Source organism: Anneissia japonica, unplaced genomic scaffold, assembly GCF_011630105.1.
Source record: "Anneissia japonica isolate Jap-2015-1 unplaced genomic scaffold, ASM1163010v1 scaffold287981_len1045443_cov154, whole genome shotgun sequence".
NCBI lineage: Eukaryota > Metazoa > Echinodermata > Crinoidea > Comatulida > Comatulidae > Anneissia > Anneissia japonica.
Window position 1 is genome coordinate 1 of NW_022695194.1, and position 25,078 is coordinate 25,078.

General features: G+C 32.6%; 2 protein-coding genes across 3 annotated transcripts in view; one reads left to right on the forward strand and one right to left on the reverse strand.

Moving 5' to 3' along the window:
* The first annotated feature begins 1,093 nt into the window (after positions 1 to 1,093).
* LOC117101389 (RNA exonuclease 4-like) lies at positions 1,094 to 15,678 on the forward strand. 2 transcript variants are annotated; one of them, XM_033241365.1, is made up of 9 exons: positions 1,094 to 1,211; positions 6,148 to 6,483; positions 6,939 to 7,024; positions 8,070 to 8,201; positions 9,539 to 9,732; positions 11,310 to 11,398; positions 12,400 to 12,474; positions 14,452 to 14,526; positions 15,289 to 15,678. In XM_033241365.1, the coding sequence occupies exons 2-9, from the start codon at positions 6,175 to 6,177 to the stop codon at positions 15,487 to 15,489; spliced, it is 1,161 nt and encodes a 386-aa protein (XP_033097256.1). In that variant the 5' UTR covers positions 1,094 to 1,211; positions 6,148 to 6,174; the 3' UTR covers positions 15,490 to 15,678. The 2 variants fall into 2 exon arrangements, with proteins under 2 accessions (XP_033097256.1, XP_033097257.1); XM_033241366.1 differs by lacking the exon at positions 1,094 to 1,211 and adding an exon at positions 2,361 to 2,461.
* Positions 15,679 to 16,445: 767 nt separating this feature from the next.
* The window catches only part of LOC117101390 (monoglyceride lipase-like), a 10,869-nt gene continuing 2,236 nt past the window's right edge, over positions 16,446 to 25,078 (reverse strand). The window contains exons 2-7 of the mRNA XM_033241367.1: positions 22,264 to 22,370; positions 20,992 to 21,134; positions 19,705 to 19,815; positions 19,392 to 19,481; positions 18,507 to 18,722; positions 16,446 to 17,239 (exon numbers count right to left, since the gene is read on the reverse strand). Of these exons, the coding sequence (XP_033097258.1) occupies positions 17,093 to 17,239; positions 18,507 to 18,722; positions 19,392 to 19,481; positions 19,705 to 19,815; positions 20,992 to 21,134; positions 22,264 to 22,370 (814 nt within the window). The 3' untranslated portion in view covers positions 16,446 to 17,092. The remainder of the gene's footprint in view (positions 17,240 to 18,506; positions 18,723 to 19,391; positions 19,482 to 19,704; positions 19,816 to 20,991; positions 21,135 to 22,263; positions 22,371 to 25,078) is intronic.

Sequence of the window (25,078 nt, forward strand, 5' to 3'; positions counted from 1 at the left end):
ATGACCAGACCATCAAACCTTTTGTCTCTTTTCACATGATTAAATTTTCTGGGCTCCCGGTCTAGTAGCAAAGTAAGTAAAATGTTGCATTGATATCAGAGAATAATTTTTATCCCTTTTTTTATATTGAAAAGTACGATTTTTCTCTCATTGGACAAAAGTGTCCCATCCGTGACATTATCGAATATCCCGTCCGTGACAGCACTTAATTCATATTTTTTCGTAAAATTAAATTTATGATTTTTTGGTGTGTAAAACAATCATCTGGAGATAGTATTAAACAAAAAATAATTTAATATCTCTTTTAGATGAGGAGAAATATTTGAATACGTAAACCTTTCTGAAAGTCATGTCCAAATTTTGTCCCGTCCGTGACGCATACATTTTTTATCATAAAATTAAAAAGAAAAAAAAAATTTCAATTTTTCTCCTCCAATAATTAACCTTAGGCATAACATGTAAACATTGAACATACTCTAGGTCTTATAATCTATATAGTTACTGAGATATAACTGGTTATGTTATCAAAAATGTCCCGTCCGTGAAAAACGAAAATACTGTGAAATGCCCCTAAAAGCAAATAAGCACTATATATGATTCGTATCATAGTACATTGAGTTTTAATTCATAATACTACTCGTAATAGTTCAACTAAAATTCTCACTGGGAACATCTCCCTATCCACGATCGAGAGAGGAATTTTAATGATGTGAGTTAGCCATATTTTCGTACATTTCGCAAAATGAAGGAAATATTTTTTTTAAATGATGAGGCAGCGAAAATGGATGCGGGAAGAGACGAGAAACTAGTATTTTTTTTAACTTGGCCTTATATGTCGTTTAAGGGAAAATATGTAAAGTGATCTTTCTTAATTTCCTCCATAAATTGTAAGGAATTGTTCTACTGCCATACAAACTGCATTCCTGGAAAAAAGGTCACTAATTCGGACCAACAAGCCTTCGGACCAAAGACCCTCGGACCAACGGGCCCTCGGACCAAAGACCCTTCAGACCAAAGGTACAGACCCGTTTTGGTATATTAAAAATTGTTTACCGCTACTCTAGGCCTACCATCATGGTTTCATTTTTTATAGATCACAGTATAAATTACATGGTTCTATAAATTTGAACCTCCACCACAGGACCGAGGTGACGTGAGAAGTTTGTAAACACCAGTGAGCCAATGCAAGGAAATCTGTTTCTACTATTACTGTACTGTATTCATTTTCTTTAATTTCTTTTTTTGATACTGAATAAATTCTATCAATCAGTTTTAAATCAATCAATTAAATTTTCTTTTTCTATGATCAATCAATACTGACATACCTGTACACTCCTTTTTTCTCACTTTTCCAAACTTCCATGGAAATCTACCTAGTGATAATATGCATACGTAGTGCTTCCATCAAGGAAGCTCATCTCTTTGGCATAGCTCCTGCTCTCTCATGCTTCTCAAAATCAGAAGTAGGCTAGACCTTCAAATTGTCCCACAATATGTTTTTGGGTCTTGCTCTGTATGTTTTCTACAGTACATAGGCCTTATCATATTTATTATTAACGGGGCATTTTTCCGGGGCTACGAAATATTTTCCAGCGGTAAGTGGCAGGGACTTTAAGCCAGGGATGTACAGTATTGTATGTTAAAACAATGCCCCGCATTGCTGGGAGGGGGTCGAGACTTTCACATACACGTAACCGTTTCGTAAATTACATCCCTGGCTGGGGAACTACAATTTATAAGTGCATAAAGATAATCCACTATTCAGTTTGGGAAAGCGTTCCAACAATTGATTGTTCTAAACGAAAATGCATTTTGTCGAGACTTTTCAATTTCAAATGAACTTTTCTGAATTTTCCATTGGTGAAATCTAGTGGACGTAGCTTCATTTCTCTTTGAAAAATCGCTAAACTGAACCTTATCAAAACCTCAAGTATATATACAGTACCTTCAAGATCAAGATCATTAATGTGTAGGCTTAGGCCTATCTATAGCTATGATTCTGTGCACCTATTCCAGTAAAGTAAGGCCTACTCGGGGAATATCCTCTGCCAAAAATTGAGTACATTGAAACAAAAAAGCTGTGCTACTCCCAATTTTTTTTTTTTTTTTTTTTTTTTTTTTTTTTTTTATTTTTTTTTTTTATAGAAAAAATCTCGAAATACCATCTTTAAAAACATATTCATACTGTAAGAAGTTAACTAGATTTGTCTCTGGGCTAAAAGCCTCTTGACACCAAATTTAAAGATGCTACAGTAGTAGTTTCACGTTTATAGTGAGACAGCAAGAGAATTCCACAACTTCACCGCAGAGCATTCTGACCATATTTTTACCCACTTCCACGTCATATTTATATGTTTAGAGGTTGTTGATACTCCTGCCACCATCTCGGGATACAACATCGCTCCTTTTAGTTATAAGATCTTGGACTGGTGCAGGAGCATGACTATGAGAGCCTCTATGGGTAAATATTAGAAGAAAGAGAGACCAGCGAGATTTAAGATTCAGCCAGTTTATCCCTCTAATAGCATCAGTAATAGATGCTCTGTGGTCAAGTCTGTTTAATGAATCTACAGTAATTCCCTTGTTAAAAACCATGTGAACAGGATGAAGATGACAAGCATACATTCTGGACCAGACTATTAAATTCTCCGCACCTATATTCCTAGCAATTTTCTGCGAAAATATTACCTTACCTAATTTGAGATGTATCGTCCATGCAATTAAAATACCTTACATATACATTATGGCACCTATTTTCCAAGCAATTGCCTGCACAATTCAGTAAGATCCTTTTCACAAATAAATACTTGTGTTACATTACTACCGGAAAATTGTTATTATTTTTATTTTATTGTTTTATTGTTGTTATTTGATTTTCCTTTGCATACTCACTTGACTGTAGCGTCATGGTACAGTAGGCCTATGTTAATAAAATACTTGTGTTGTACCTATACTACTGTACCGGCAAATTTTTATTATTTTCATTTTATTGTTTTATTGTTATTATTTTCCTCTGCATACTCATCTGACTGTAGCGTCATGGTAGGCCTATGTTAATAAAATACTTGTGTTACCTACAGTATACTACTGTAGTACCGGCAAATTGTTATTATTTTTATTTAATTGTTATATTGTTATTATTTTCCTTTGCATACTCATCTGACTGTAGCGTCATGGTAGGCCTATGTTTAATAATCGCTGAATCCAACTCGGGTATATATACCTTTTATAGCATTAGGTGGAACCTTTGACCACCAATATAGTGATTTCGAAAAAAAATATATATATATTTTTTTGTACCAGTTCACAGCCTCTACCAAAAAAATGGAATTTTGCAATAAAATTTTTTTAATTTATTTTATTTTATTAATGCCTCCGCTCCGCTGAAATCTAACGAAATGAGGACGGCCCTATACATTTCTTTATCATTATTTTATTTTCTCCTATTTTTTTTTTTACTGTACATGCATGGCAAAATCATTGTTTTTGCTAAATTAAATAAGAAAACAAAATTTTATATATTTTTGTTTTTGTCCGTCCCTATCTTTCATATTTAATTATATTTTTCCTGTGCTTAGTGGTTACACATTGGCATCCAACTTCCTTGAGACAATTGTTATTAGTAGTAAAAACATACAAATTTAGTAAAAACATACAAATGAATTTGCAGGACATCAGTGGTGTAACGCCTGTGAGCTCTCGGGGCTCGGCCCCGGGCTCCTCCTTCTACTACCTACGGTAGCAATTAACTAAAGAGCCTTAATAGTGGTTTATTTTTTCTGGGGCCCAGTCACAGTCCAAATGGGCCCCAGACAGTGCAGTGTGGCACCTCTACCCAGTACTCTACAGTACTACAATACAACTCTTCTACAATATACGGTAACTTGTTTTTTAATTTTCAAATTACCAAATAGACCAAAATCCCACAAACACACTCTTTGGCAGATTGGAAGTAGGGGGGAGGGAGCCCTCCTACCAAACAACCAGCCTTTTATTTTACTATTGAGCTTTGACCAGTTACCGTATATACTGTACTGTAATGCCTGTATTCCAAGTCCAAATGAGCCCATGAGAGGCCTGAGGGCTCATTGTAATACAATGCTTTTGACAATATGGTACATATTTATTTTAATTTTCAACAATGATGGGGCTCTCACCAGCTGATACCCACACCTTAGAATTTGCCTCCGCCCTAAAACATGGCTCAATAAATAAAGAAATATATGATTACCTGCCATAGTAGGCCTATAAATTAATGCAGTACTGACTAATATACATTGTTAAACTCAATTAAACAATGTAGGGGTGCACTGTACTACTACAGTAATTAAATCGGATATTCGGATGGTAAAGGCCTACAGCACCATCAGTTGGACTATAAAGAACGATGGTTATTCTATTAGAGTGGCCTTTAATTTTTCAGAGCAACATAATTTGTGGTATCGAAGTGATACTTTATTGAAACAATTAACCAATTTTCTTTACCTAACCGTCTTCATATTGGTATTTTCAATCCTAAACAACCTGAAGAAAAAAATTATTAATAAGTTTTAAGCCTGATGTTATTACATTGTATGGGGAAAGTAAATTTGTGTCCATCTCTGAATTTTCGTAGTGATTATTTAATTGTTGGAATGGCACTTATAGATAACCAGGGGTTGATGATCTCTAGGGAAAAATCTGGGTGGGACCATGCAACGAGCAGGGATGGTGTTGAGTTTCATTTAGAAGATTCTTGAGACCATAGACACTGATGGATTTTAAATAAAAAAATTTTTTTTTTTTTTTTTAAAAGGTGTACAATAATGTTTCTCTTTCTGGAGTTTTCTTTTTTCTTTTTTTTCTTTTTTAAATCATTTGGGGGTGAGGGCTAACTTTACCTTATTTTTTATTTTTTGAAAAATACTTTTATAATGGCAAATCTTCCTTAGAACTTAGATCAATACCTGAACTGTACATTCATGATTAAGCATTTATTATCTACTGTATGCACGCTAATAAAATTCACGTAATAAATTAACGATTTTTGCGTAGACCAAATTAATTCAAATATCAGTATATATATATACTGTCTCTTATACACATCTAGATGTGTATAAGAGACAGAGATATGGGTTTACTCTTTGTAACTGTTTGACATTCATTTTGATGAGATTTCATTGTTAAATAGTCACACAACATTTGTTGACAAATCAACTTCACTGATATGCAATTGCAAGGGCCCAACATTTTCTTGTTCCTGGGCCCCATGACTTGTTGTTACTACGCTGCGGGAAATGGGTAATTTTCCTGGATATTCTTGCTTGCTTGCAGGATTTATGCATATCCCTGTAGACCTAATTTATACATTGCAGACTATAAGAAAAATAAATATTTATGATTATATTGTTAAATAATCACACAATATTTGTTGGCATTGTCTAATTTACTGATATGCAAGGGCCCCAACATTTTCTCGCCCCATATTTTCGTGGAGATCCTTGCTTGCTTTGCGGGATTTATACTAGACCTAATTCATGTTGTTTGCAGGCAATAATAAATTTTAAATTTATGATTATATTATTGTTAAATAATCACACACTTGTTGGCATTGTCTATTTTACTGATATGCAAGGGGCCCAACATTTTCTCGTCCGTGGGTGTCATGACTTGTTATACACCATGCTGCGAGATATGGGTTATTTTCCTTGAGATTCTTGCTTGCTTCCAGCATTTCCGGGAGACTTCGCGACTTCCTGGAGACTTGGGAACCCTGCCTCTTGACAATTTAAAATAAAATATAAGTTTGATATTAAACAAGGTTTTTAAAAAAAAGTTTTGCCTTATCAAGCATGTGTTCACATTTATGGTTTAGTCTAATACTTATTTTATTTTATTTTTATTTCATTTCACAATCAACAGCGGGGAGCCCGCCACTTACAGAATGGAATAACATAAAACAAAGAGAACAATAAAGAACAATCCAGTTACAATACACACAAAAAAACAGTCAAAAATCTAAATATATAACTTTAATTTTACGTTTAAACGTTCTAAATGAATCATAATAAATATCAATAGAATTATCTTTCAACAAGATAATTATAAAATTTAGGTAATCGAACAATAAAACAATATTAATACTAATATTGTATAATTTTTATATAGATTTCAGGCCAGCTGCATTATTGCAAAATGAAATCTCATAATAGCAAGTCTACAAGTGGATTTACAGTATCAGTTACAGAGAAACGTTGTACAGGCCAACAATCAACGTTAGGTAATACGAAAAAGACAGCCAACAAGCAGAAAAGAGGTTTGATAATGGATAATGAAGACAAGAGTCAACAAAAAGTGTGTATGATTTCAGGAGAAGATGTAGTGAAGGAACAGTCTCCAACTGATAACACTCAACTTCCAATCGTAATTAGCTCCAAAAGGAAACACAGGGATAGATGTAGCCAGTATGAAAATGTAGATTCCAACTGGAAGGCCCTATTTCAGGTACAGTACTTAATTATTTACCTCTGCCGAGGATATATGTATTCACCGTTGTTTGTCTGTCTGTTGGTTAGCCAAGATTATGCAAAAACTAATGTATGTTTTTGAATTATGGAATATTCATAGCAGTTTTGTATGGTTAGTGTTGAATCTAAAAGTATAGTCATATTTTCAGTTGTCTATGTTTCTTTGCAACAGAACACTTTATGAAATTTAGTATTTGAAGCTATTATTTGACTTTGAAATAATTGAAATGTGGCGAAACAAATTTTAAGATACTTTTCTATAATTTAATATTCATCTACTGTACATTGATATTTGTTAATGCCCGTATTTTCTTCAATGTAACTAACATATATTTAAACAAAAATTTTTTTTACATAAAAAAAAAAAAAAAAAAAAAAAAAATCAACAGTTTGATCCTTATGATATATTACCCTAGGGTTTTTTTTTTTTAGACATTACCAAGAAATGAAAATATTGTTGCCAAATTTCATAAAAGAAAAAAGGTAAAAATACAAAAGACAGACAAGAAAAGTGTCTGGTAAGTAATTACTTTTGTTGCTGTGACCTATGACTCCATTGTGAATTTGTTTATTTCACAAAGTTTGCTGCTAATGTATGACATGCTAAAACAATTATTTTAACCATGCCCTTTATTTTATTATTTTATTTTTATTAAACATATTTGGAGGGAATTTTATTTTATTGGAGAAATTACCAGAAAAACTGTGCTGCAGAAACATAGCTTTAGTTTATCCCTTATTTATGATTACTTTTCATAAGTATGAATATGTTTATGATACAATTATAGCGGTATTGAGCCTGTCTCTTATACACATCTAAGTCCCAAGATTTAAAATCAAGTTTCCATTTTGTATTAGAGCTGGTCATTTTAATAGAGAAATATCATAATTGATAGTAATATACATAGTAAGTTTTAATGACCTGAGAACATACAGTGAGCACAATATGTCTGATAATAAGCAATTTGTAAAGCTGCACATAAAACACTATAGGAAAATTATTATACGAAGGTTAGATTTAATGCTTGAAAAAAAATCCTGTGGGCCTGCAAGGTTTGCAGTACAGATAGCCTACGATGAATAACTATTGTGTTTGAAGAACTTGTTTGTCGTGAAAGAAATAACAATTTCTTAAAGCATTTTAGAGAATACAGTAATCACTGTTTGGTCGGTGCAGACAGGTAAGATCGGAATTAATTGTAAGAAGGAATTAATTGTTCGTACCTAATTGAATTTGAAGACATTTATGCGGGTTTTAATCAATGTTGTTTTACAAAAGTAATTTTCAATCGCGGTGCACAATACGTACTGTAAAAGTTGTTTTCATCTTTTGCACACAAATCTAAAAAAATCAAGCCAACCGTAGTCTATGTGAACAATTATTGTAATGTGAGGGATAGGCAGATAACTTTAGGAGTTGCAGTGATGACGTCACGGTCCACTTATAATAACATTTACAAGGTTATTATTTACATTTTCCAAAATTGCATTACACTGTACAGACTTGTCAAAATACTGATTAAAACCATTAATTTTGATGTGATACCATATTCTGTTTCCTAGGAAACATGAAAAGGAAGATGATACAGAAGATATTTGGTTTGATGATGTAGATCCATCTTTACTAGAATCTTGCGACATTGTGGATCAACAGAAATCACCAGTTGCTCTTGTAGATGATGACGGTGATGACCGGTAGGTTTATTAGATTTTATTGATTGTCAAAACCAGATAATTCAAGTATTGTAAACCACCTACAGTTGAACTTGCCAAAGTTGAATCCAAAATGCCATTAAAATACTGTTCGACTTTGATAAAATTTGACTTACAGAATTAAATGGAACACAACAATTTGGCATGTAAAATTGGATCGACTTTGAAATTATTATTAGGAAAGCTTAACTGAGCAGCTAGCAAGACCTTCAGCCCTGAGAATTTTTTTTAATAAAAAAAAAAGTGGGGGAATCAGAAAAAAAAAAAAAAAAAAAAAAAACCCTTTCAAATTTAAGTCTTTAAGAGTAAAATTTCTGGCCATTTAGAAGTGCTGTAGACCTATTATTTTGAGCCTCATGTAGTCCCAGGATTGGTGGGAACATAATCAGTGTGTGTGTATTAGTTTTACGGAATGTTTTAATAGCAATATTTAAATTCTTTAATTTTTAAAGACTATCATTTAATGTCTACAGTATACTGTATGAGTTATAATACTAGCATAAAAGACTGATCAAATGACAGTATCTCTAGAATTCATTTGTACAGACAAATTCATTTATATTTTATTTTAATGAAAAGATTTTTATTTAAAAAATTTCATACATTGGATTATTAATTAATGTAATTAATGATAATTGAAGTATGATGCTATAACAGTATCATAAAGATAGAGCTCTACAGTAAATGTTGAAAAAACACCTATAAAATAATTAATAATTAATAATTATTGTTTTTTTTTTCCATGTTTTCAGTAATTATATTTGGAATGACCAAATCTAATTAATGATAATCCATTATATATAATGAACATGAAGCTATAAGTGTTTCTTTATACCGCAGGTAGGTAGTCACGGACCACACACATGCAATTCAGCACAGTGACGCTGCGAGTTATGAATTATTCTTCTAACCTTCCAACAATGCTGCTGTATAAGTAATGCAATGCCATTTTTAGAGAGCAGCTTAGCTCAGTCGGCTAATCTGGTGGTAGCCACTGTGTGTGTGCTGAATTGTGGAGATCTATAGGTCCCCAGTTCAATTCCCATCGCTGCCTCTCCTTGTATTTCAGCTGGGGGGCTGAAATGCAAGTTATAGTAGCCTACCGTCTTTCGGATGAAAGAGTAGGGGATTGTCTCCTGGTGTACTGCCCAATCACCACCAGAAGGACCCCACTGGAAATAAGTCTTCTTCTAGACTTTCGTGGGCTATCCTTGGTGTTACACCGAATAAATCCTATCCAATCCAATCCAATACAAATTTTAAAAGAATTTGATTTTGACATCAACACAATAATATAAACCTTTTTTTTTTATTTGCAGACTTACAAGGCATGTTGCTCTAGATTGTGAGATGGTTGGCATTGGTTATAAAGGGCAGGACAGTGTTCTAGCTAGAGTTTCAATCGTTAATGAATTTGGAAAATGTGTATATGATAAATATGTCAAAGCAAGGGAAAGGGTGACTGACTTTAGAACTCCTGTGAGTGGGATAAAACCTCATCACATCAAATCTGGTGAGTTACTTGTGACATGAAAATTAGTACAATTTTGTATCTGAATATGTTATACACTCTGTTATGTATTTTATTATTTATATTTTGTTTTTTATCAGGGTAATTCCAATTGGTTGACACAATTACTTGAGTCAAATGACCAAAAGGTGGGACAAATCGTACAGACAATCAAATGTCATACTATTAAATTATTATATCCTCAGTCATTATTTGATTTGTTCTGCATTTAAATGAACTTCAGTTGTTATGTATTTATTTATTTGTTTATTTATTTATTTGGTGTTTTTTTTTTACTTTGATTTCCTTTTTATGATTGTTTTAACTTTTATTTCCTTTAAGGCATGCACAGCACAAGATCTTTATCTTTTTGGGATTATGCCTTCTTTTCATAGATTGTTTTCTTCTTTATCTAAATCATATTGCATTGTATATTTTGTGTGTTCGCTCAATGGATGTAAAAAAATGTCTTTTGAGACACAGCGACAATCATAGAAACATATATTATATTTGTTGTTTTTATGCTGCAAGGCACATAATTGTTTGAATGTAATACTGGCCACAAATAGTGATATTTTTTTTTTTGTTGATTAACACTGTGCGAGTTTTTGGCTCATAAGGGATTTTGGGAATTCCAAAACCTAATATTCACAGAGTGTATCTATGAGTATAAACACTATCATGAACAATCATACTACCTCTCATTTCCACATATTTCTTTAAGTTGGAAGAAGCCACTTATTAGATGTGGTTAACACATTCTCATTTATTTTTTATTTGTTTATTCATGACACAACAGTGTGTCAAACACCAAAAACAGGGCCGCCATAAAAATACAATATGATATAAACTACTGTATAAGTCAAAATATTAAAAATACATAAAATTGCAAAAAAAAAGTTGAAAATTTTTACATAGACTGAAATTTGGCCCCTCTTTCAAGAAATACCATTCAAATTTGGGTAGCATATTTTATTATAATTATATATGCCCCACAAAGCATTGTGCGACAATCGATTTGCTTGAGTGAAATAGTACTGAACGATTTCATCCTTGGCCTACACCTATCCATCTCGCACATAAACAGGATTACCTGCTGGTCAACAAAACAGATGTTTTGATGTTGAACACATTGCATTGTTGTCCATAATGTTGCATGATGGGATAAAATATTTGGAGGGAATTTTATTTTATTGGAGAAATTACCAGAAAAACTGTGCTGCAGAAACATAGCTTTAGTTTATCCCTTATTTATGATTACTTTTCATAAGTATGAATATGTTTATGATACAATTATAGCGGTATTGAGCTTCCTCTCCTATTAAAGACGACTTTTGTTACCTGGGTTTCCATGGTTTTTAGCACCTTAGGTCTCTAATTAGAATAAACAAAGGTAATAGCCATTTGTAAATATGGGACCGCAGAAAAGTGATCTTTAATTGGGGTTGATCTTTATAGAGATGGTCTTTAGTTGGAGGGATCTTTGAGAGAGACCTGTGCTTGTAATAAACCAGATGAAAAATAGAATTGTAAGCTTATCATTACTTATTGTATTTCTTATGTGTTTTTGCATTTTACAGGAGAAGATTTCAAAAATGTGCAGAAGGAGGTAGCAGATATCTTAAAAGACAGAATTATTATTGGACATGCACTATCAAATGATCTTAAGGTATGCTTGTAATGTTCCTTCTGCATCTTTTGACACCCCCCCCCCCCCACTTCCACAAATTCTCTTGGATTGTGGCTAAGGCAGTGGTACCAAGCTGGGAGATTGTTAAATGAGTTTTCATAACATATTTATTTCTATATGTCTGCTAAAGGTGATACCCATCGGTACTAACATCTGTATACACGTGCAGATATTTTTTGAAAAATGGGTTTTTTTTCGGGAGATTTTTGCTTGCAGGAGGCATTTCCAAATTGCGGGATACTTGAGACCCGGCTGCTAATTACAGTAGTCCCACAGAAAGATAGTGTAAAAACATATGCAAACTTATGTGTGTGTGTCAGACAACACACATGTTTGGTAGACACGTGTATATTAAGTTTGATTGACACTCGAGAACCAATCATCATGTTTTGATGGAATTTAATCTGTAATATCTTGGGACAATGTCAGAAACTTAGATATTTTTATTTAAAATTATTGTTTCTGTCATTATCATTAAATAAATTATTGGGCAAATATGTCCAATGAGTTTAAATGATATCTGTAGTACAGGTATCATAATATTAAAATTATAAAAATACATTATTCGCTGCACAAAATTTATTTAAAAACACTTTTATGATGATTATAATAAAGATTGCTCTATCATAAAACTGTGATCATACTTGTGTATTGTAAACCTCTTTCTACAACAAGGGCTTAGCCAGTGGACCGTCCGGCCGTCTTTTGGACTACCAGCAAATATTTTTTTACCGTGACGGCTTGGAGGGCTAGGCCTACTTTGCTCGGACTAGCCTAGTTTGGCATGATCTACCTCTCTACCCGCTCGGGGCCTCGTACCTCGGCTGTCGCTACCCGACAAGTAACCTATTTCTTTTTTTCTGGCTAAACCCCTGGTCCACACTCTCAAATTTTATTAACCAAAAACTGTTGCATATAGTCATGATGTTCCTATATATGATCTATAAATAATAATTTTAACATATTTTCTTCCCTCACAGGTATTATTTCTAGGTCATCCAAAGAAGAACATACGAGACACTTCTGAGTATAAACCATTTCGAAGATTAAACAAGGTGAGGAAATAGGGATCCAGTATTATAGTTTGTATTTGAAGCGCTGTCCAGACTATCAAATTTTATTCAAAAACTTCAACTTCAACTTCAAATAAACATTTATTTCTTCACACAATACAATATAATATCAAAAGGTAAATATTGAACAGTCGGATTTCATAAAAAAAGAAGACTTGTGTGAAAGAGGGCACTGCTCAAAAAGTATACGCCAAATGATGAAAGGAAAAACCATTCATCAAGTGGCACTTGTAACGAGCGACCCATATAATAACGAAAGCATATATTTATTTGAAAAAAAATACATAAACGAAACAAATACAAAACACATGTGACATGCCTAAATATGGTCATGATGACATCACATGACCATATATATTGGCACATCATGACCATATATATTGGCACATCATGACCATATATGTTTGTTTTTTTTTTGTCAAAGAATTATATGGTAATGTGGATTGAGCTTCATGCATAGCAAAAGGCACCTCATGACTAAACACGGTGATAGCCACTGGTTTATGTAAAGCCTTTCTTCCATAAAAACTGCTACACTCTATCGCAGACTCCTTTGGCGACGCTGATTTGTAGTCGGTTGAATTAGGAAAACGTTCCCGATTTTGTCGGGACAGCTACGTAGTACAGTCCCGTATTTAGAGTTCTCTAGAAATAAACAAAGTCTACCGTCCCCAAGGGAATAATTATGAAAAATGACGTCATTTTTGCTCTAAAAATATATATTTATTTATACTGTAAAAGGGCCTGAGGCCTATCACACTGAATAAAATCCCCATTTAGGGGAGAGAAGAAGAAGTTTGTGTGTTTTGATATTGGAGTTCCGCATAGTCCCAAGCCGAACCCCCAACCCCCCCATTGAAATTCCTAAATACGGGCCTGTAGTACAAGGACTGAAGTGAAAATGCTGTAGCAACTGTGAAGAGATCGTATGGAATCCACACTTTAATGGTTGATTTGATAGTTCATTTTTACGGGTGATCTTGCGTTCCAGCTGCTCCAGCCAAAATATTAATATTAAAACCACACCTCCATTTAAAAAATATAATCAGTACCTGTGCAGTATTACTTAGCTGTTCTGTGCACTAGTACAAATAAGAAATACAAATGAATTAGATGACAATACATCTTGTAGTATCGGTTTTTAGCAGCTTTTCAAAATATAAACATTAACTGAAAAATAATGTGTTAAGAAAGATCATTAATCAGATGTGTGGCGAACTCAAAGGGGGTGGGGGAGCCGGTCCGGGCCCCCTAAATATTTAAAATAATTAATTATATTCAAATTTAAGTCAAAGATTGCCGTTTGTGACCATCTGGAGGTGTCATAAACTTTAGACCCTCCATCATCCCTACGCCCTTTGACCTGCCACCGTAGGTCACCAGGAAATTACTCAACAACTGCTTTAGTCACTTTTATCATTGTAATTAACCCTTGAATAAATTATGCTTCAGTTCAACAAACAGATATTTTTTGCAACAGTTAGATTGTGCTACAATGTAAAAGTTTGTATACCATATATTTTGTAGACAACCCGCTGATAATAAAATTTGCTAAATAAGAAATTTGTATTATTCTCGATGAAATTAATGCATTTGTCCCTCCAAACCAAGCGTAGTTGTACTTTATTAAAATCTTAATGAACACACTGTAAATTTAATTTATTTTATTCTTCTGTATATATACTGGATATCCTGTCCAGTAGATATCTACTGTTGTGCAACAGGACCCAGTTATGCTTTTTAATAATTAATGCATAATATATGGCTATAGGAATTTACCTAGGGCCCAGGGATGGAAGGCAAGCATATCTTACCATTAAGCTTTTTCCAAAGACTGATGCTGCTAAATTTTATGTTGTTACTGTTCTGTAAAATCCATTATTTTGAATCTGTAGCATGTCAGACTATATTGTTCATGTGATGTGTATTAAATCCTTTGCTGTATCCTTTCTCATACAGGGCTCTAAACCCAGCTTGAAAACGCTTGCTAAGCTTATCCTAAACATAAATATACAAGGTGGTGAACATGATTCAGTGAGTACAATATTTCCTTTCTTTTTTTTTAATTTGGATGGAATTTAAGTTATTTCTTTTACAGAATTGATAATGTATACTTTGAAATCCACAAAACAGTCATCCCGAAATCAATGAAGTGGAGATCTTGTGGTCCATGATTCAAATCCCATCGCTTTTCTCCTTGTGTTTTAGCTGGAAGCCTGAAATGCAAGTTTCAAAAGTGCACCGTCTATCAGATGAGGCATTTAAGCCGTTGGTTGTATGTCCAAAATGGCCCATGTGCACGTATAAAAAACACAGTAAACTTTTCGGAAAAGAATGTGGGATTTTTCGCGGTGTACTGCCCAATTCACCACCAGAGGAACTCCGTCTATAAATAAGTCCCAGGATTTTCGTGTTTTATTCTTGGTGTGTATTATATTCACACCGAAGAAATCCAATACAATCCACTCCTTTGACAAAAAAAGAAACAAAAAAAACTGATTTATGCCAATATTTGATAATGATGTGCCTATATATGGTAATGATGTGATGTCACTATGACCATATTTAGGCATGTTGCATTTTTTTTTTCAAATGAAATCTATTTCTCTGGACAGTTCTTTAGACTGACATCATTACCTATAATATTGCCAATAAATGCATCTGTTTTCGTAGTTTCAATTATTAATTAGCAAAAATTGACATTACCTACCTGTAAATTGTATAACAAATATTAGAGATTATAAATATTACTTATCATTTTCTTTCTTTTATTATATTTTAAAATTTATTTCAAAGGTTGAAGATGCCCGTGTTGCTATGAGGCTGTACATGTTACACAAGAAAGAATGGGAAAAATCAAGGAAATTAAAATCGAAAGGATTACTAAATCACCAAACAAAATTGCACCATAACAAAGACTCAACAATTACCAAAAATGAGAAAAGGAGAAAGATTAAATTGTTCAGACTCAAAAATGCACAGAAAAAGCGTAGATAAAGTATAATTGCTATAAAGCTTTGTTAAATTTAGGTATGAAGTATGTATTCATGTGAATTATTTTCACTTTCTGAGGAAAAAATGAACATGCAAGTGTTTTTAACAACTTTAAAAAAAAATTCTTATTTTAAGACATTAAAAAGATGACAAAAGAAATTGTAATTCCAAATTAAAGGAAGTATTATCCTATGTATTGCTTTATTAGTTTGTTTCTTACTAAATTACACAACAATTATGATAACAATATAGAGAAGAAAAAAATGTAGAAAAACTGTGACATAAGTTCCTGCATTTTGCACAAGAACCTATAGCAATGAATTATCTATAATTCTCTGCCTCTCTCCTTCAAAATGGCACAAAAATTACATAACAGAGAAGTAACAGAATACTATTAATATAATGATAATGTGGCTAAACTATTCCTCCTTAAACGTACATTGTGTTTATCAGCTGATTCCGAAAAGCTTCATTAGAAAAAAAAACCCTTTATCTGCCCAAACATGGCAACCTTAGAATGAAAAAAAAAATGTTTGTTTAAAGCTGTGTTTAATGACGAAGTGATTGAATTCTTTCCTGTCAGTTCACCTGTCCCCCAACTGGAGGTTTCCTACTTCCTAACTTGGGGTCGTGTATCTTACCCCCACTAGTGCTGCCACCGAATATAACATTGCATCTTTCAAACAGATTAAAATTGATTCTGATGTAATAATATTAAAACACATAAAAATGTTTTTATACAAAACAACCATATTCTAAAATGGATAAAACTGTTTTTCTATTTGTATCAATGTATTTAAAAAAACTATAGTTCAATAATATTAATTGCTCTAAAGCTAAATTATTAGCATCCAAAAGACAGCTGTATAACGTTTGCCGCTCTCTATGTTTTTACGATTAACAATCTTGAGAAATAGAAATTTTTAAGATAATTAAAAAAATAGGAGTTATTATTATTTTTTTTTTCATTTACAACATACAAAGATACAACCCAAATAACAGTATAGTTAGGTGTGTCAAGAAATAGCAAAAGAAGGTAAGAAACCATTGCCACTAAACATGATGTCATGTATCTTTTATGAACTTGGCTATACGCAAATATTTAATTGAAAGGCTAAAGCTTACATATAATACAGAGGAATTCAAATATTAATTTTCTTTTATGTTTATAAGCTCTCAACGTTTTTCTAATAGTAACGTGTTGTCTCTTGTTTATTGAAATTTCTTCGGTTTTCTAATATTTATAATAAATTTTTTTTGTTTAAGAAACTTAATTTTTTTTCGTAAGTTATTGGACGGAGTGGGATACATTTATATTGCATAGTTCACATTGCCCCTTCTTTAATCTGGCCATACATAGCATTCACATCAGATGCGTTGAATGCCAGCGACCCTATTATTACACATTTAGGATTCCATTTTCTGATCTGTTCAGTGTCCTTCCGATCCGGTAATTTGTATTCGGCCTGGTGTGAATTCAGCTCTAATTGAAACCTTTGCTGGTTGCATTGATCCTTTAAAATTTAGCATTCCTAGACTTTAATGTTGTGGGCGCTACTTTAGCTTCCATTGTGGGTTGTTCTCTTGATAAAATCCTGTGTATGTTTCATGTAGGTGGTTTAGTCTTACAAATGCAATATTTGCCTTTATCAAACATTTGTGTGCGGCTCTTTATCCATGTCAACACTTCTTCAGCTACATTGTCTGCATATTGTGAATCATGAAGGATGGAATGATACACATCGGGGAGGATCTGAAATTGATACATTACTTTAATTTATATCACTTAAAACACCTTCACGTTGTTGTCAAAGTGCTGAGGCATTGGCAAAGTGCTGAGGCATTGGCAAAATGTTACATAAAGGCTAATAAAAGCACACTACTAACTAGTGCAGTCACTCCAGTGCATTCACTCCAGTGCATAACTCTGCCCTGTGCCTGAATACAGATTACGCAGTTACTGTATGTGTGGCCGATTAGATAATTTTCCTTTGTGCTCAAGAGTAAACGTAAAAAAAGTATTCAAAATACTTTTTTTTCTGATGTTACTATGTACAATTCCACTATAACAAACAGCACTTTGTAGGTTCAAGTGTAAATGACATTAAGCTAGTATCACATTGTAACGTGATCACTAAATTTTGGATATGAAGTTCATTAGAAAGTTTATAGAAATGTTTATAAAATTTTATGAAAGAATTTTGTAAAGAATCCACTCCATAGCCTGGCACTGTACCAGAATTTGATTAAGCCAGGGCTTTGAAAGCCACAATGAAATGAGATATTGTCCGGATAGCATACACCATACGTGACAATTACTGTTATAATTATTATTGATTTAGAATGCCTAATTTAATTTTAATATCATTGGGGGAAATAAACAAAGGGTCAGGGAAACAACTTTAAAAAGATTTTTTTTAGCTTTTTTCTTTACAAATTAAAAGAAAATGTGAGTGAATTTATCTTTATTTTTTGCCAGATGCCCTACAAATTAGACAGTCTAAAGTTATTGCCTGATGTAAGATATTGCCATTCTAGGCGTCTGTGGGTTATTTTTATTCCATCTGATGAGTATTTAAAAAAAAATACTTTTCCTCCCGCCTCTATTTACGGTACTGTATCATTTTCAAACAAAGTAGGGCAAACAAGCATTTTTTTTTAGGCCTTATTAGAAATTTTAATTGCTTAATAAAAGAAATATAAGTGACCTTAAAATGGCAGAAATTGGATATAAAAAATAATAATAGTAATTATAATTTAATAAAGTGCCAATATCACTAAACCAAAGTAAAAATCAAAGGCGCTGAGCATGTTCAGATGTTAAAAAGGTGGGTGGGTGTAGGGGTTGGTTTGGATTTTTGGCAATCTTATGAAGTGAACTTAGCATAACAAACTTTTGAGCACAAATTAATATAAGCACGTCATGACTCTATATGTTAATAAACGAGTTTCTTTGTCAAAGAAAATCTGATAATCCTGACAGCTTCAGTATATATGTAGGCATATGTAATATGCATTACCCGTATTGTCTTATCTTCACTCTGTGAAACTTTATATAACCTTTGTGATCCTTCTACATTACTGTATACGTCAGCGCTACCGTGGAAAGTAATGAATGGCCATGTGACATTTCTGATTTCATCTTCTATTCGTTTTTGTGTTTTCAATATATAAGTGACAGCTCTAGCTTTTAAGCCGTCGTGCCATACTAATTGGTCCCGGTCATATTCCTCCGCCTGTAATATGAGAAATAAACAAACATTTTAACATCTGTTTTTTGATGTATAGTTGATTGATGAGCAGAAATATACAAGTGTATTAGAAATATAAAATGAAAAAATAGGATTAAAATTGAGCAGTAGAGAAAATCTGATCAGAATGGCAAAATAAACTAATTATCCACTTGAGGAAATCCCAATATCTACAGACGGATCCGTTTTATATCTGTCTCTTATTTATTCGGCTCTTAACGGGAACTCTTTTGTCTATGATTTCGCCTTAACGTCGCTTTAGGTTCCCTTAGCGACACCACTTTCGCCTTAAAGTACTGTTTTTAACCCACTGTGTGTGTGTATGTATAGTTTTTATTAGTTTATATATAATCATTGCTTGAATAGACCTTCCATGAAAGTTTCCTTTTTCAGTTGTATAAAAAAAAAGGTGTCTCTAGCGGGATTCAAACGTGGAGTCACTTTTTTTGCAGCAATTTACTGCTATATTATAATAATGTAGGTTTAACAAGAGTCAGTTGCAATTTCTAAAGTGTTTGACTTTTTCAAGTGTCCTATATCATACGATTTCCAATTTTATAAGAAATGGTTGAGTAGCCCTGTTTATTTGGTTTATGACACTTTATGGAAATATGAACATGTACTAATATTTCGCGTCCTGTTCGGTGTACTTACGTTAGTTTCATCCCTACTAATAAATCGGCCTTCAATCTTGAATGTTTCGTATTGTGGATAAATAAACGTCATAATATTTGAGATGTATTCCTGTTTAATAAAATATATAAATATTAAACATAAAAATAAGAAAATATATATTACTTCAACGCATCAGAAATTCCTTATGTTATTCATACATTAACATGTTCGGCAGTATTACAGCTTCAAACATTGCTACTATTCGGAAAGATAATAACATATTATTAAAACATATTTAATATTTGATTATAGATAAGTTTGCATTATTTAATGTAATTTGAATCTTGACTACCTGAATTTTTGAAGGGTAAAGGGAACTTGAGAGGAGCATTGGAGAAAACAGAATGGCACCTTGGAAAGCAACTGGACTGGCATTCATACACAACATGGCAATCAGGGCACCCTGAAAAATAGTTTAACTTCAACTTTATTTTAAAAGAAATCATAGACTTAAAACACTGCTACCCGAAGAAAGTAGCTGGAACATATTTTAAACACCAATCTAGAGTTGTAGGATCATTGAGGTATACAATTTGATAGGATCACGCACACACACACACACAACAGCTTTGTAATAATAAACTTATATGACATGGTATTTTTTTATTAAAACTAATATCAATCTATTAATTTTACAAGCATCTAACACATTAATGCACCATGTCTGTACATACAATATTTATTTAAAAGATATCGTTTTTCTTTTAACACAACATTACATATTTACATAAAAGTTACTTTCTTTAAAGATTCATTTTTTGTATTTCTTATCGAACAGGAATGAACTTACCAAGGATAGAACGATGTTGAAGTAGAATTTTCAACACTATACATACACTTAATTACTGGTCATCTATTGTAGATCAATATCTAAAAATTTAAGTGTGATTAAATTGTGCCATATTCTAAGATACAATGTGTTTTGCGAGGTTAACTTTTAAAAACGTTTTAGTATACAATTTACAAAAGATGGGTGTAATTGTTTTGCATTTATTGTCTTCTCATTAGTGCTTTCTTATACATTATTGACAATATTCACATCTCTGGATAATAAAAACAAGAACCGAAATATTGAAATACTTTCTTTTTCCAAAATGGAGTAGAAAATGTTTTTCCAGTTTCAGTAAAAAATGCAAAATGATATTTTTCTATTTTATAAGTGATAATAACATGCATTAATTGTTAATTATGATTATTTTAACAATTTAAAGATTATTTAAAATATATACTAGTATCAAAGTATTCATCTACTCCGAACGTGTGCTAAAACATTTGGTAGGCTCTATGTCTTAATTTGTAATATGAATTGATATTTTCAAAAAATGGTCCATCTTTCTATATCTATGATTCTTAGTTGCATTTCAAAAAGAAAAATAATTATATAATTAATATTTTTGGATAACCATATCCGATAGAACATAGTTTTTATTTTAGTTTTACGATGGAGAGATTACTGCAGTTTTGAGAATATACTTTGATGTGTTTATTACATCTTTTTTTTAAGCAAAAAGAAGAGAGAAGTGTTTTGATGTTGCGTTTTTTAAATATCGAAAATGCTTTTATATTCTTATTTACTCACCAATGCTTGCCCTCCAATAAAAATGGGAACGTTTTGACCTTTAAATTTAGCACGCGTCAAGTCTGCGTGCTGTAGTGCATCACGAACATAAACATTAAATTCCTTGATATCCGTCCGCTTGCCCTCACTTTGGCCGTGTCCAACTGTGAAAACATTACAAATTAATAATAAAGGAGCAGTTTCTACAAATCTATAGAGTTGCCAATGTCGAATCGAGGAATTCGAAATTGATCAGGCTATAGAAAGTCAATTTTACAAATGCAGGCTCCAGACCACTTCAGCTTCACCAATGATGGAGTTGAGTTGTTTATGGCTCTACTAACTTAACACCAGAAATGGCACTCTCAAACTAAACATTTTTTTTCCATTTTAAAAATGGCATATCAATTTGTTTGGTCCACTCACCTTATTTCTTAACCATTAGCGTTTCTTCAAAAACCTTGGAATTTCATACAAAAAGCTCAAAAGCAATAGATCGGATAACTTAGGTTGAAAAGCTTTATAGAAGATTTTAAATGTAGCTATTATAAACAATTTACAAAATATTTGTTTTCAGATATTTAGCTCCTGGCCATCAGTTTTTGCTTGAATTACAAAAATATAAATGATATTTGCCTGTTTCCAGCGGGATTTAAGCCGGCTTGTAAGGAGTCGTTTTTTATTAATGTTGTAAATTTGACTATGCCAATCCTTATGCTTAGGTTGAAGCGAAAACAGAAAGGCAATTTTCTGGCGATCGGTTATACATTAACAATAATCTCATTGGATAACATTTTTCTTTAGTTTTTGCATTCTTTTAAAGGTTTTCAAGAAGAAAACCTGACCGAGCTCACAGCCGGCCCAGTTATCTGGGCGCCGTTCTATTACGTGAACTGATGAAAATATGTTAAAATTCAATAAATGAATACCCTTGACATTGGACTTATATTATTTTAAAGTGTTATGAATAGGTTGGGTAATAATTTTTAATAGTGTTCAGCAGTAATTGATCAGGTAATTAAGTGCATTTGTATCTCCTACTTTTTTCGGTTATGAAATCGTCCAAACATTGCGCCGTGTTATTGTTTTGTTACCTTGTCAAAAACAGCCTAAAAAAATTGATATGAAAAAATAGGCGATGCCTGTTCCCCCACTAGCTTGAAACCCACGACTATTTTTTTGTTTGATTTATGATCATTACGCATGAGTCTAATTCATATCAGAAGTGTAAGTTTTGTTTTGTTTGTAATTGTGAAAAAAAAAATGGTTTTGTTCGCATTGAATAATCATTACCATGGTCATGTGAAAATACAAAGATGCCAGATTTGGAAAGTTTTGATGCAAATACGTTATATCTTTCACAGTGCTCAGCAATTCCGTGTAAAAATAGTAATCCAGCTCTAAACAAAGAAATAAAACATTGAATATCAGAATGAGTTTAAACACCAATTTCGTGAACTCAAACCCAATCTTTTTTAAGTTTGTATTTTTATTACTAATTATAACAAATACAAAGTAATTGGAAACTCTCATTAATTTAATTAAGCTGTAATTTAAATTTGTTAAAATACAGGATAAAATAATGAAATTGAAAAAAAAAATATGTCTCTCAAATAAACCAAAGAAGTACGGTAACTACTCAAAGAGTTGAACATTTTACTTTATCGATTTTTTTTTAAATTCCTTGTTGTCCTTGCTCTTCTTTCTGTGTTTTGTAGTTGTTATTCAATAGTTTTTGGTGGTTTCTGTACTTCTTCTTTTCAGTTTCTTAATAATATGTTGAATATGCCTTTCCGCTAAACACTGCCCCTTAAAAATTGTTTGTGGGTTCCATAAAATGGCAGCGTGAACATATTCAACATGTGCGCTGTTGAGATAAGTCTCGCTTTCCATAATCATAATCATCATCATCACCCACCTTAATAATCATCATCATCATTGTAATTATAAAATAATTCAGTTTTAATCAGACATTTTATCTTGTTTTTTGGTTTTTGTTTTTTTTTCTATGATCTTTATATTTTATATACTTGCCTGTCATTACTGGTTGTTGTATTAGGTTTTCAGTTTTTGAGTGTACTGTAGTTATTATGAGTTGCTATATGCTGTCTGTAATAATCATCGAGCAGTTTTACCTAAGCGATTTAATAACTCAATTTGAAATTCAATTTTACGTTATATACTATTTATGTACACATCTTCATTTGTTCAATAAAAGATACTGAAATATGAAATAAACAGCATTTGTTGAATTTACAACATAATGTATTTTGGTAGGACCGGTATTGCCATCATCAACAACATCATCATCACCGCTCCATAATAATCATCTCGTCGTCGTCGTCGTCGTTGTCATTTTTTTTAAATCCTGAAATGAGACTGTTAGCTTGGCAATTGATATGTTAGAATTCCAACAGTTGTAAATCATCTTGTATTTCATGATTTGTTTCTCATGACTACATCTGTACCCCTAAGATTTTAATGACACTTCTATGTACAGTAGTTAGGCAGACGGAACACCAAAGTGGCAAAAAAGTATTTACAAAGCGAATTTTGTTGGAAACTGTTAAAATTAAACCGGAACCCACCAAAAAGAAGTTGGTTGGATTTCGGCCATGGGAAAATCTGTTATGACCTTTTACCTAAAAAGGGTAATTCTATATATAGTAACAAGGTGGTGGGGGATAGAATAGATAGCCATATCTTATCCTAAACCTGTAATACATGCATTTTTAAGTATAAAATATCATTGTTCAGTACAAATACATTTTTTTTTTATCAAGGGTTACGCAAACATATCATTAATGATGTCAGAAACGGTCAAAGGTCATTGCAACAAATTGGCCCGTACCTTAGATAAGCAGTGGATTATGTACATTCCTTTTGAAGTTCCTGCTTTTTTCTCTAAACAAAGTGTTTTATGGCTCATTAAATCTTACATTTTTTTTATAATAATTTCAAAATGGCGTCCAAAGATGGTCGACATATATTTTGCATAGCTATTATTCAGTAACAAGTGGCACTTATTTTGGATTTGCAGTCGAAATTTCTTATTTTCTTGGTCATAATATACCATGCAATTAAAAAAATGTAAATATATGTATATATATTAACAAATATTGAATTTAAAAAAAAAATTGTAATAATATTAAGCAAGGCACATGTCATTGCTAAAGAACCACAGATTCTTCTGGACGCTTGAACCACCATTCTATTGTGGTCAAGTTGTGCTGACGTTCCCCATGTCGCCATGTTTATGGAAGGTCACGGGCTCGAGTCTCGGTTTGAAAGGCAAATGGGAAAAACCCATAAAACAACAAACGACCATATAATGCAAAACAATTTAAAATTAAAATAAAAACGGAACAGTAGAGAAAATCCGTTCAGAATGATAAAATAAACTAAGCATCAACTGGAAGGAATCTCAATATCTGCTGACGGATTTATTTCGGCCTTTCAGGCCTCATCAGTGCAGCTAGGGTACAGACCCAAACGAAACGTTTGACCAGCTTAGGTAGGGCCAAAACTAGTCCCACGACCACTAATGATTACAGAGCCAATCCAAGGCAATATATATATACACAACCCAGGTGTAAATGCAAATAGTGGATATATATATATATATATATATATATATATATATATATATATTAAAAAACATTTAATCATTAAAAGGTGCCTCTTGAAGTTACATAAGCACCCTACAATTTTCATGTATATCTATAAGCGCCCCCTTTGAATAAATGCCCCTCAAAAAATGAAAGAAAAAAAATATTTTTAGCGCCCGAGTGCTTATTCGCGCAAGTATGTTAATTAAAAATCACCAATAATGTATTTGTTTGGTGATTTAGCGCACCTCCACCACTATCAGCACCCCCACTTCAACACTTCTAGTTACGCCACTGTTTATGAACCCGTATACCGGGATGACCCACTACTAGTCTCAAAAGATGTACTGGGTTCTTTAAAGTGCATATGATCTAATTACATACACTAAACGTACGGTTTCCTTATTCCGAGAAGACTTGTTCTACTACTAGAACCATAGGCGAGCGCCGCTATTGTTATGGCTGTAGGTTGCGCGCTCCTGTCTTAACCACTCATCCAT